This window comes from Diabrotica undecimpunctata, chromosome 8 (genome assembly GCF_040954645.1).
Source record: "Diabrotica undecimpunctata isolate CICGRU chromosome 8, icDiaUnde3, whole genome shotgun sequence".
Classification (NCBI taxonomy): Eukaryota; Metazoa; Arthropoda; class Insecta; order Coleoptera; family Chrysomelidae; genus Diabrotica; species Diabrotica undecimpunctata.
In genome coordinates, this window is record NC_092810.1 from 140,854,936 (window position 1) to 140,868,868 (window position 13,933).

The 13,933-nt window shown below is 32.7% G+C and overlaps 1 protein-coding gene across 2 annotated transcripts; it reads right to left on the reverse strand.

Moving 5' to 3' along the window:
• Window positions 1–3,140: 3,140 nt before the first annotated feature.
• LOC140448625 (uncharacterized) lies at window positions 3,141–13,361 on the reverse strand. 2 transcript variants are annotated; one of them, XM_072541723.1, is made up of 5 exons: window positions 12,969–13,361; window positions 8,884–9,314; window positions 7,545–7,823; window positions 4,833–5,047; window positions 3,141–3,355 (listed from the first exon to the last, which is right to left on the reverse strand). In XM_072541723.1, exons 1-5 carry the CDS (start codon window positions 13,113–13,115, stop codon window positions 3,180–3,182), a joined length of 1,248 nt encoding a protein of 415 aa, XP_072397824.1. In that variant the 5' UTR covers window positions 13,116–13,361; the 3' UTR covers window positions 3,141–3,179. The 2 variants fall into 2 exon arrangements, with proteins under 2 accessions (XP_072397824.1, XP_072397825.1); XM_072541724.1 differs by lacking the exon at window positions 7,545–7,823.
• Window positions 13,362–13,933: the final 572 nt, after the last annotated feature.

Consider the following 13,933-nt stretch of genomic DNA (forward strand, 5'->3'; position numbering starts at 1 on the left):
ACAACCTCGTAAATATATTCGTTACTATATAAGTAAATATGAGTTAAAAACATTTAATAAACAAATATCTTCAACATTCTTATATACACTTCTCAATCATTGAAGTGGATATTATGAAAATGTGTATTTTATTTTTTGGTTATAAGGTCAAATAGAAAAATGAAGTGATATAAATAAAGATTTATTTTTACTTCGTATTTTCATACAGATGAATCGAAAGAAATTCTTTAAGAAAAAAAAATATAAAATAAACAAAAATTGTAAAATTAACAACCTAAAATTTCTATTCCTGCTCAATTTCTAATATCCCAAAAAGAAAAATTAATAATTTGTGGGTCCACCTCTGTGTCGCCTTAGTGCTCTAACTCTATTTGGAAGACCTCTTATGAAATTATTGATGAACTGCTGCGGTATACGTTCCCAAATCTCGTGTAATGTTGGCCAACTGATCTAAGGTTTGGGCGGTTGAAGGCGCCTGTTTTGTTCCCTAGACATTTCGGCCCAAACATGTTTAATGCAATGCATATCAGGTAAACACGGTGTCCACTTCATTCTTGTAATGCCATGAGCTTCTATACAGTCGTTGACAATTCTCGCACGGTGAGGGTGAGCATTATCATCAATCAGAACAAATTGTTCGCCTATTGCACCAAAAAATGGAACAACTATTGGTACTATGACTCTGTCTCGATAGCAGTCATTGTCTCATTAATTAAGACGACTAAGTCCGTGAGACCGTCAAAACATAGGCCTCCCCACACGCAAACGGATCCACCTCCAAAAAGAGTGGTTGGGACTCTCAGATTTTGATTGTAACGCTGTCCTCTTTCCTTCCACACCAATATTCGGTCATCATTCATATACAAACGAAATCTGGACTCGTCAGTAAAGAGACCATTCCTCCAATTTTCGAAATTCCACTGATAGTATTCCATCGCCCAGCGATATCTGCATGCACGCTGCTCCCTAGTTAGTCGTGGATGGGTAGCGCGCCGTCTAGCCCTTAAATTGGATGTATGTAACCGTCTTCTGACAGTTTAACTGGAAATCGCTCGTCCAGTAGCATGCCTGAAGATACTGTTAATTCTGGAAGCCCTGAATGTTGGGTTTCTTCTTGCCGTCAGAACTACAAAACGGTCTTGCCGACGAGTTGTAGATCGTTGTCTTCATCCTCCATGCCTGTATGATGCAGATCCAGTTGCTACATACCGATTCCATGCACGGCATTTAGCCTCATAGCAACCTCTTGTTGGGTTATGCCTTGTTGGATCCAACGAAGTAATTGCTTGAGTTGCACGGTTTTGCGGCATAATGTTTTTGTGATAAATAGATTTCTTGACTTATTGACAAGTGGTAAAGCCAATACAAGCACTTTTATACGAATGATATATTCATGTTTGAAACAATATGTCTCTCTTTATACGAGATAAGGGCCGATAAAAATAGGAAGAAAAAAACCACATGCAAAATTATTGGCAATAAAGATAACATATAGAGTATACTACAGGCAATTATTTTAAAAATAGTTTTATATGTTAATTTTAGGAATTTTAAAATTATCCACTTCAATTGTTGAGTAGTGTATTAATCACATATAGAAATTGCACATTCTATTTTGAGAAAATCGTGCTAAAATTTATTGTTAATACTAATGGAGTAATCGTCGGCACATGAAAACACAGAAGTGTGCATATTTTCAGCCGGCATTTTCGGTAGTATGAAATCAATAATTACCCAAGTACAAAAGTATAAACCCAAGTATAAAGAAAGAAAATAAAAACAATAAATAAGTACTTAAGGTACTATTACCGTCTAGAATGCTAAAAAATGACACATTTTCAACAATTTTTTTTTGTATCTTATTTATTATATATGGCAATTATTTTTTTTATATTATAGAATATTTGAAAATAACAATTTTTTTTTATTGTTCCTGAATTTTAAAGATGGCACCAAATATTTTTCGTCCAAAAATTAGTGCTCCACGGCAAGTGTTTTAAAAAAGAAGTGCCCTCGCGTTATAGTTTACCAGAAAAATGGAAAATAGACCAAAAAACAAAATGGCGGACATTTGAAAACCAATTTTGACCTTTTTTCGGCCACAAAAATTTTAGTAATATTTTTTTGGTCAAATTGTGGTAGACTATCATAGAGAAAACTAAAACAAATAAAATACATCAAGGTTTATTAAAATCGACCTACTAAATCCAGAGATTGATTGTCCGCCAGTAACTATACCTATTTTTTTAATGTAATTTCCAAAATAGGGGCAAAATCTTCGTGTCTAACTTTCTGGCCATTATTGTGTAGGCGCCAAGAATGGAAGCTTTTTTCCACTCTAACTTAAATCGAAAAACTGCCACGTCCAGTGGCTGCAAAATATGGGTGGAATTCGAGTAAAGTGACTCGAGAATGATTTTCTTTTTAGAGCAAAATTTACTATATCTTATTTTCAAGTAAGAAGTGTGTCAATCCAGGACTAAAATGACCGAAAAATGGATATTTTGATCAACTAACCAGGGGTAAAATATAATTGCGACATATTCGTATAATGCTTCATCGGCCATCCAGCCATTTTCCGAGCGTCGTATACCCCAATTTTTAGGCACCTTCTCGCCAATTGTCTTAGGAATTCGTTGGTAGCTGTATACGATCATGAGCGGTAAGAGATGCCTAGCCGCACTACATGTGACTAGTGTAGTGATGTATACTTTTTCTTCCTTACAAACGAATATACTGTTTTTTTGGCTTTTTTATTAAAAACTTCTCCCCCTTTAGGATAAGAAAAAAGGCTGTTTCATCGCAATTGCATATCCTACTGGGTTCCAATAAAATATCAATTTGGTCAGTTTCTTTTAAATGCTCATTCATGCTTCTTCAAAACCACTGAAGAATGAGGTTATTCGTCAAGTTTGCACTGGGAGAATCCACATTTTAGGATATTCTTTGAAATATCTCTGCATGCTTTTAAGAAATCCATGCATGAGTCATGGCTGTTTAGATAATTTACTACCTATAACAATTTTTATGGGAAACGTTTTTAATTGGAAACGGAATTGAAAAGGTTTTTATTGGATACATCCTCGTAAGAAGGATTTTGGTAAAGTGGAAAACAGAAAATCATTACAACAAACTTATTCTAGTTAGTTTTATTGATCTTAAAAGAATACACTCGACTATTAGTTTTTGGTGTGAGTCTTCATATGTACTGTAAGATGGTGATTTCTTCTGAAAGATTTACCACAACTTATACACAAAAAAGGTTTAACGCCTGTGTGAATGAGTTTATGTTGCTTAAAATTTTTGGGATCTGAGAAGCACTTCTGACATACATTGCATTTTAGAGGTTTTTCACCTAAAAAATAAATATACATAGACATACATATATCTAAATACATACATAATATATATATATATATATATATATATATATATATATATATATATATATATATATATATATATATATATATATATATATATATATATACGCTTCAAGTTGTTGGGTTTCGGTTAAGATCATAATTGCCTTCCAAGCATATCCCATACATGTTCTATGGGATTAAAGTCGGGACTATGTGCTGGCTAGCCAATTACCACAAACTCTCTCAAAGTGAAGATGATTTACAACGTATGCTGCACCAATTTAATATAACCACCAGAAAATTTAACATGTTAATTTCCCCAAAAAAGACAAAATGCATGGTTATAACAGCAAATTTACTAAAATGTAAATTGTAGCTGGAAGGTCAGATAATAGAACAAGTGATGGAGATTAAATATCTAGGCATCACATTATTTAGCTACGGAAAGCTCGAAACCGAAGTGGAAGATCAAGTGAATAGAGCAAACAGAGCCGCAGGCTGCCTAAATGAAACAATATGGAGAAATAAAAATATAGGGAAAGAAACGAAAGGCAGAATTTACAAAACAGTCATCAGACCAATAATGACGCGGCAGAAACAAGACCTGACACAGAGAGGACAAAAAGGATGTTAGAAACAGCAGAGATGAAAATACTTAGAAAAATTAATGGCAAGACACTATGGGACAGAGCTAAAAGTTCAGAACTGGGTAAGAAATAGAAGAGTAGAATGGAACGATCATATAAGCCGAATGACAACAAATAGAGTAGTCAAGACGACAAGAGACGGTTCCCCAATAGGAAGACCACGAAAACGATGGAACGACAACTTACTGGAGGCACATTGAAAAACAGATAGAGTCATGTCTATATAAAAAGAAGAAGAAGAAGTCCGAGCGAATTTTTAATGAAATACCCCTCAGACAGTACGCGAGCTTCCACGAAATAAAATGGCATTCGTTATGTTACAATGTACATATCGTTTATCTGACCTTCTAAAAACACCAACACGTTTTCACTTGTACTTATGCAAGCAAAAGCGTGATTTATGTCGGAACTCGTTCCCAATCGGCATCTTGCCAATTCAGGTACTTCCTGCCAAAATTTAACCGTGCTCTATAATGATCTCTGGCTAACGCTGGATCTAACGATGAAGAAAATTTCCATTTTATCTTTACATATTACCACTGTATACACAATTAGCAAGAGCAGAGAGGACCAACTCTGAGGGTGCGTCAAGAACGCACAGAACGTACAGAAATAATTTAAAAATTTTAGAATAAAGTATAAATTTTCCTTGGTACGCTAGGAACAGTAACTTCCATAATTACCTGGTTATGGTAGTTAAAATCATCAAGAAAATGAAGGAAAGTCATGAACAGCGACTACTTGGGGTTGTGAATGTCTATATTATCTAATTATTAAATTATATTATTTCCAGAATGTGCTCCTAGTACCTACTACCCACCTGTATGCTTTCTCATATGTATGTTGCAATAAAATGTCGAAGAGAACTTCTTAGGGCAATATTTACATCGATATGGCTTTAAATCTAAATGGGTTTTTAAATGTTTGTTCATGCCTGACGAATGGGTAAATGTCTTGTTACAAAATTTACAAGAGTATGGTTTGTCACCAGAATGAATCCTTAAATGTGACGCCAATAGACTGCTCGATATAAAACTGAAATTCAAAATACAGCAATGATTACAAAGAAACAAAATTTTATAGTGAGACGATTTACACAAAATAAGTATTTTAAATATTTCAATATACTCCAGTTACTGAACCTCTAAAAAGCGTAAGCAGAAGTTGGTACACTTGAGAGTTGAGACAGACAGGACGGGACATTTGAACTACTGTGACGTCACTGTCGGTAGGAGTTGAATCTGCATTACCGGCCGAGCATGAATCTTAGCCAAAACCGGAACCATTTGTCAACTGTCAATTCTTCTTCTTTTCATTATCTAATGTCAACTATCAATTTTTCTTCGTCTGTTAACTGTCAATTATTCTTCTTTTCCATAGCTAGTGTCAGAACGAAGTCACCGACCAATGGGAACAAAGCCCCGTCCACCTTCGTCCCCACTTCGCAAGCTGCTCCGCTCATGCTTCCACCTAGTGATGACGTACTAGTTTCACCATTATCCGCTAGTCATTTTAAATTATATTTTAATTTTCTTCTTCTTCCTCTTTATAAGCCATTCTCCTTGTTCATCGGTAGTCCGATACTTCTTCTGCCGATTGGTGACTTATCTCTTGCTATTTTGACGACACCGTCTCCTCCATTCTGCTTATGTGGTTATTCCATTCTTTTTTTTTCTATTTTGTGTCTAATGTCTTCACTTCTCTTTCGATCTCTCAGCGTATTTCCTGTAATTCTTCTCAGCTTTATAAATTCTTGATTTCATCTCAGTGTTAATGTGTCTGCTTCGCCATATATTGGTATTAAGGCATCCTGCCAGTCTATTTGCTTTTTGTACTTGATCTTTCACTTGTTTGTCCAGGTCTACATAGCTAGACAGTGTAATTCCCAGGTATTTTATTTCCATTACTTGTTCAATACTGATGCCATCAATTTCTATTTTACATCTGGTTGGTTCTTTGCTGACTACTATTGTTTTAGTTTTCTGAGATGAGATTTTCATATTAAATTCTTTTGCTCTTATGTTAAATCTGTGGACCAGTCTTTGCAGACTACCTTCATCTTGGGCTATCAATATTGCGTCGTCTGCGTAACAGAGTATTTTGATTTCTTTGTTTCCCATTCTGTATCCTCTTTCATTGTTAACGCTTTTGATGATTTCATCCATGTTCAAATTGAAGAACATGGGGCTCAATGAATCCCCTTGACTTATTTCGCTGCCTATTTCTATAGGTTCTGTAAGTTTCCATCGATTCTGACTTCCATTTTGTTGTTTTGGTAGATGTTTTCGATGGTTTTTATAATATTTAGGGGAACTTTTCTATTATACAGAAGATGGATTATATCTTTGAGTTTTACTCTGTCAAACGCTTTTCTCTAGGTTAATCAGACACAGAAATACTGGTCTATTATACTCTAGTGATTTCTCAGTAATTTGCTTTATAACGAAAATAGCATCTGTACACGATCTTTCACTACGAAAACCCTGTTGTTCATCTGCATATTTTAATTAAATCAATTAACAAATAACATTAAACAAAGAGTTTTCCTTACGGGGACTCGAAGCTACGCACGAGTATCGCTAAGCCACGTAGATGTTTACTTATCGCAACTAACGCTTACCGACAGTGACGTCAGAGTAGTTCAAATGTCCCGTCCTGTCTGTATTAAGTGTCCCAACTTCTGGTATCATACGAATAGCAGAATTTTGCTGAAAATGTCAGTCAGTTTGGGACACTAAAAAGATGCAAAAAATTTTACCACTTCTACTCCCCGGCTGTCCCTATTACCCACCCTCGTAGGGGGACGGACATTGGATTTGAATTTTTCCGCAAATGAAGTCCGTTTCTACAAGGCTCTTAAATAAACAAACATTGTCTGATGTTTGCCATTTTTTACGATTCTCATGAAATCAAAAAAATTTATTACTTCCATTGACCGGTCGTTGTGGAATTTTCATTGGTAGAGCCTAATCTTCAAAACCTATAACATGAAATTTCGATCTTGTTTTGGCAATAAATATGAGAAATTTGAAATATGTCTAAAAACGCCGAACTTTCATATTACAAAGATCTCATGTTACGAAAAATGCTTCCAAGAAGATGGCATTGCGTGGAATTTGTAGCTGAAGTTGTGTTGTAGTTTCGAAAAACGTATTTGTGCAAATGAAAAGAAGCAGTTTTAAACGTTTTAGATCGTTTTTAATACAAAAGTTTAAATTCCGCGTTTTTTAGACATTAAAAGATATTGAATTTTTACTGTCGAGTTGATACAAATTATACTTAAAATTAATTTCGCGCGCGTAACTGACATTTAAAATCGCCGGTTACTTCAAGCGTTGTTTTTGAGAGAACCATTCATTCTACATAAAAATTGCTAATACAAATTTCTGTTCAAAATTATCTCAGCTACATTTCTGTTTTGAAATATTTTTTTTCTATGGCGTAGAGATTCTTGGTAAATAGATATTTTCCGTTTTCCCCCCTACGTGGAGGGGTTAATATTATTTCCCAATAATAACAGAAAGTTTTTTACCTTTTATTACAAATCGTACAAACGTACGGCTTCTCGCCATTATGTCTGCGAATATGAATAGTCAAAGATGAGGATTGCTTAAAAGATTTCCCGCAGATTGAACAGAGATGCGAATGGTTAGTAGATTTGTTATTTTCCTCTTTGTAAACAATAAATTCTTTATGCATTCGCATATGTAATGCCTTTGTTCCCGATTGTGTAAAAGAACGATGACAAATCGGACACGAATGAGGCTTTAATCCCGTGTGAGTAGTCATATGCCGTTTAACACTTGAATACCTGAAACATATTTTTAAAAATCATATATTATATGGTAAAAACCACGATTTTGTTGTTCATTTGGTGTAACTTTTTTTCTGAAAAATTGTCTGTTGATGTCAAATCTCTAAATAGACAAGTTTTTAAGTTATGAGCAAAATAATGCGCTTGACGTTTTGATTGTTTATTTCAACAGATTTCCACTAAAAAATTGATGAATCCCTAGATGAGAGTCTGTTAGTAATATTTCATACTACATATTTCAACTATCAAACCCGTCTAGGGGTTTGTCGTGACGAAAAAAGGTTTATTTTTTACTAACTTGATTGATCTAAAAGAACATGTTTTGGATTAGATGAAGAGATGCTTACGGAGTCATGTGCCGGCCCCCAGAAATTCAAGAGAGCTTCGCCACATATTGATGCATGAATGGAACAATTTTTTGCAGAATTTGATCCAAAATCCAATCCAAAGCATGCCTCGTCGTTTGCAAGCTGTTTTGATTCAACAAAAAGCTCATCATCGTCATCAATTGGCGCTACAGCCCTTCGTGAGCTCTGGCCTGTCCTAAAACATTCTTCCATCCTTCCCTGTTGAGTTATATGGAGTCTTCTCCATACCCTTACTCCAATCTCCCTTAAATCGTCCTGCACGTCCAGATATGAGTTTAGATCGCCCCCTTCTTCTTCTTCTTCCAAATCCTTTAACTCATATTACAAGACGTAAGTAACACTAACCAATTAAAAATGAGCGCTGGCAAAAAAGTACAGGACGACAAGCGAAAGGTATCTGGTCACCTTCGCGTGAATAGAAAAGAAAGCTTCATGGGAGAGATAAAATAGGCTTGTAGTAATTCTTGCTCCGAATGCAGTGTTGCCGCGTCAAAAAATTTAGTTGTTACTCTTATCTTATGTTAAATATGCAACCAATGCTATAGCGTTAAAGGGCTGAAATTTTAATTGTTTCAAGGCAGATTTGGCTTCGAGAAAGAGATAAGTTATATGATGCCAGATTAGGTCAATTAGGTTGTATCCATAAAGAACACATGATTGTTTTTTATCAATAATTAATAAAAACTTACCTGGTAAATACCTTCCCACAAACATCACAACTAAGTTTTTTTGTATCTAGATGTTGCTTATTATGATTTTCTAATTCAATTTTATTCAGGAAGACTTGAGTACATACAACACATTTATATTTAGAATTTTCTAATAAATCAGTTTGGGTTTTATAATCATCTGAATCAGAATCACAGCCATTTATCACATTATCACGCTCATAATATGGAGAACTATACTTGTACTTTGTACATTCATTTTTAATATCAGTTTTCACTTCATAATTATTTTCTGGTAGAGTTTCTGTTTTATCTAATTGCTTAATGCTATTTATAGTTTCTCCTAGTTTTTTATATGAATCGTGACATTTTTCTCTAAATAAATATGCTTGCTCTAGTTGTACCAAACATAATTTGCAAATATACTGTGGAAATTGGTCTTCTTTTGAGACCTAAAATGCAATTAAAATGTACCACTTTATAACAACTACTTACTAGACAAAATATCTAAGAAATGTTCTATTATGTAAGAGGATAAAAGCGGATAATCCCCGTAGTTTTGATTCAGTGATGCCCATTTGTGTTACTCATTCATATAGTTTTATTTGTAATAATGTATTTTGAATGTGTAGTAAAAGGTACTTTTGTATATATTTATTTATTAAATTTAACGGTTGGGCAATGCCGGTTACAGTGATCGGTATTATCCACAAGACAAATTGGATGCCTATGTTGTCATATAACTATTTTTCAGTTTATTTAGTAGGATTTAATTATGTTTAAATTTATTACAGAACGCCGGAAACAGAAAACAAGGAAATGATAAAAATAAAATGGAACTAGAACTCGTTAAACATTGGTTTCAAGATAGTCGAAGAAGATAAATCGACAATAGAAGCAGCTAGATCTACTGATGCTCAATTTTTAACTCTTCAAGAAAGAATTAAAAATAAAAATATTTATCAAAGATCAAGAGAAAGATATGATGGCCCGAACGGCCGATTCTCCTTCTCTACTAGAGTAGAGTAAGTTTTTATTTGCATAAATGTTTCAACACAATTGAGCAAATAACGTCACATTATTAATCAGATTATTGTGAAAAATATATTGACATTACAGATTAAAATATATTAATATTACAAATTTAATGAGCTGATCAGGGGGAAGGATAGTCCAGGCACTCCGCCACAGTATAAGGCTCAATGTTATCTAAGTGTTAAAAACCTTTCTTTTAAAAGCTTTATTGTTTCCTGTTGAATGTCAGATGATAGACTATTGTAAAATTTAACACACGCATACAAAGGACCTCTCTATTACAGATAATCTGTGAAGTGGAACATTAAAATTAAGGCTTCTTGTATTATATTCATGATTTACAAAAAGGTGATAAACAAAGTAAAATTTTTAAAAATGAATATAATACATTCAAATATAAAGATGGCTGAGAAAGTGAATGATTTGAATCGGCACCTATATGATTCTCGCGCCTTTAGTCCTAAGATCATAGTTTTTTTGACTATAAAGACAGTTGAGCTATCCACTGCAGCACCTCAGAAAATAACTTCATATCGCATAACAGAATAAAAGTTTGAATAATATACTGACAGTAAAATCCACTGGTCTAGATAGCTCTTCAATACCCTTAATGAGTAGCAGGCTCTATTAAGTTTTTTTTGTCGTATTTTGTATTTGTTTCCCCCAATTCAGGTACTGAAGACCAAGAAATGTAACTGATCTAGCAGGTTCTGTGTTAAAAAATGTCTATCTGAGAACTGTTCTCGTAACTGGATGGTTCTAAAGTAAATAAAAACTGTCTTATTAGTATGAAGCAACATCCTATTTCCACTGAACCTTTGTTCAGCCTTGCTTAGAGTTTGCTCTGCCACTGTGAGGAGTGTTTCTAATGTTTTTCCCATAACAGAGCATTTGAATCATCAGCGAAATTTACAAGTTTTGAGGAACTACTAACCACCGCATTTGGAAGATCGTTTATATAGACCAAAAAAGAAAAGACCCCAAGATGCTCCCCTGTCGGTTCATAGTAAACCTTACATTTCTGTTTCTCCAAGCATACTTTTTGTGACCTATCTGCGAGAAACAAGTTTATCCACTTTAATGCCGGTCCCTGTATTCCATAACGATGTAATTTTTGTAATAAGAGAACATGATCTAGGCTATTGAAAGTCTTTTTGTAACTTTGAGAAAACCTTGCCTGAAAGAAGCATTCACTATAAAAGAGGAAGAGAAATCTTCCTTTGCGAAATATTCGTTTTTTTTTATTATATTTGACTCATATTTATGATAAAGATCAAGAACTTATTGTGATACCCACCAGAATTCTGCAAAAACATTACTTTCAACATAATAATATGCCATCTATTTCAAGTGTACAATATGTCAATGCCAAAGATCTGCTTCCGATTCAAAGAAATAATCCAGTGGAGACAAAGACACGTATTTTGTGAAAACAACATGATATAATAAATTTGTCAAATATTACAATTGAAACTTGTTTGTTAAAATATTGCACTTCGTTGGTAAAAAGTGTTTAACATTCCTTTTATATTCTACTAATAACTGCAAACATTGTGTGGATTTTGTAATAGAAGTACAATGGAAGCAGTACATCCAAATAGGCACATCTGCATTACCAAATGTACAAAGAATTTTGGGCATATGGATTAAGGAATCATTTATTGGATAGAAAGTGAATTTATCAGTAAATGTTCACACCAAAGTTTTAGACTTCGAATTACTAAACAAGGCTTTTTTCCAAGAAATTCTTCTATGATTAAAACGTTTATAATAATTAAATGTTGATCTGTAAGTAATCCGAAAAAGCAATGTGTTGCCTTCTAAATGAGCCCCGATTAAGCATTCTAGTAAAAACTGGTAATGCATTTCTGTGGATTTTTTTCTTACTGTAGTTTTTTATTGTTTGTGTTTAATGTAATGTCTCATAGTATTTAATTATTTTTAAAATAATTGTATTTCATAGATATTTTTACATGGATTAAGCCATAATTTATTGTAATAACAGTTATATTTTACCTTTGCTTTGACATTTCAATTTCCAATACAAAAATAATTTTCAAAGAATTCTGAAATAAAAATTATTAACTAATGATCTTAACCTGTTTAGATATGTTAACTTCACAGGTTCAAGATCATTCATAATTTTTATTTCAGAAAATGTTTAAAAACAATTTCTCACACTAGAAATCAAAACTTCAAAGCATAAATACTTTACGATTATAATCCAAAAACTCTACGTGGGCATACAATATATTTTCTGAGAAAAATAATAGCATATGTGTCCCCTTTACGCAGTAAAGCAAAACCAGAAGGAGAAAACAGCTATAAAAGTAATAGTTTCAAATCTTACTCTTTATTTATGCAACAGTTAGATACATTTTTTAGATTATGTAAAGAACTTTAAATATTCTAATATCAAAAATTGTTGTTTAATAATGATTTTATTTTTAATATACTCTACAGTTTCTAATAAGGCTAGAAGTTCAACTGAATAACTTGAAAATTTATTCAGTAGTCTTTAAGTCATGAAATAATTTTTCTACGGGACCCCAAAAAGAACAAGATATTTTATTGTATTTTTACACACATCTAAAAAGCAGTAAAAAAATAAATTTTCCTTGTATTTTTCTTTTTCTGTACCAACAACAGAGTAAATCATTCATGCTAACAAATATACTGAAAAATTGAATTCAGGCTGATTAAACTATAATTAATATAATTAAGTTGGAGTGTTACAAATATTGTATAATAAGAACAAATCAAAAGTGAAAAATGAAGGAGAATGTTGCACATAACTGTTGCAATGGTAGACCCTTAAAAACACAAACAACAGATAAAGACTAACATGTTGGCAAAATATATATTGTAGGGTATACAATCAAAAATTTTAAAACCATTTTACAACAAACAAAAAATAGTAAGAGAAGTTACTGTTATTTTATCTCAAAGACTCAAAAGGACAATAAACATTTTATACCAATAAAAACAATTTTATTAGTCTTTGGAAACTCTCTTCTCTAAAGAACATTAAATAATTTAAATCCAAAAATACTTCATTGTTCTATAAATACCTGAAGTAAAGTACACGTTTCTAAAATATAAGGGATGGACAGTTTTTTATTTTTAAAATTTATTTCATCAAATATAGAAGAGAATTCTTTATTTGAATGTAAACATGTTCTGCAAATTATATTTTCGGTATCCATTTTGACATTCATTCACATTGTCAAAACGGCATTGTATTGTATAATATGTGATTGTATTTGCATTTGGCTAAAAACACAACATAAAAAACCGGCGCGTCTATCTTGACAAAATCACAAAGAAAACAGCAGTGCGATTGCTCATATCGTCGGTTTCCAATCTACTTGTTTCTTTTCTACAATCATACTCTTGACCAATCCATATTTCGGACAAATCTATGATTTTTCAATAAAATGTTTTTTTTGAAGCTTGTCTTTGTATTTATCTTAATCCAAAAACAAAACCGATCCATGACAATAACCAATAGGAAACCTGTATTTATTTTACACGTCAAGGTTATAACGATGCAAGGTGAACAGCGATGCAGTTGCTAAATTCGTCGCTTTTAAACTATATTCCAAAACTTAAAAACTTATTATTTTTGATTTTAATTTCTAGAATATGTTTATTTCTTTGTGTAGAAAACTTTATTCTATTGATATAAAAATGACTGCTAAATAATCATTAAACAACATAAATTTTAAAATTACGTAAACAAGCAACAGAAGTTATTAAAACTTTGAAAATTATTCGCATCAAGTGATCGATTACGATGTGAGCTACTTTTAAAGGTGAAGAGTAAAAAATTAAACAATATTTATATTGTTTAAAGCATTTACGAGAAAATATACTCCTGGCTTCATAAAAAAATGAGGTATATTTTCTGAGTGTGTTGTGGTCATATGTTATATCATTATGCAAAACTTAATTTTCTTTTATGTTAGATATAATTTTCATTAAATTAGAAAAATATTAGGTAAAATGATGATGACGTCAGACGTCACAACTAATC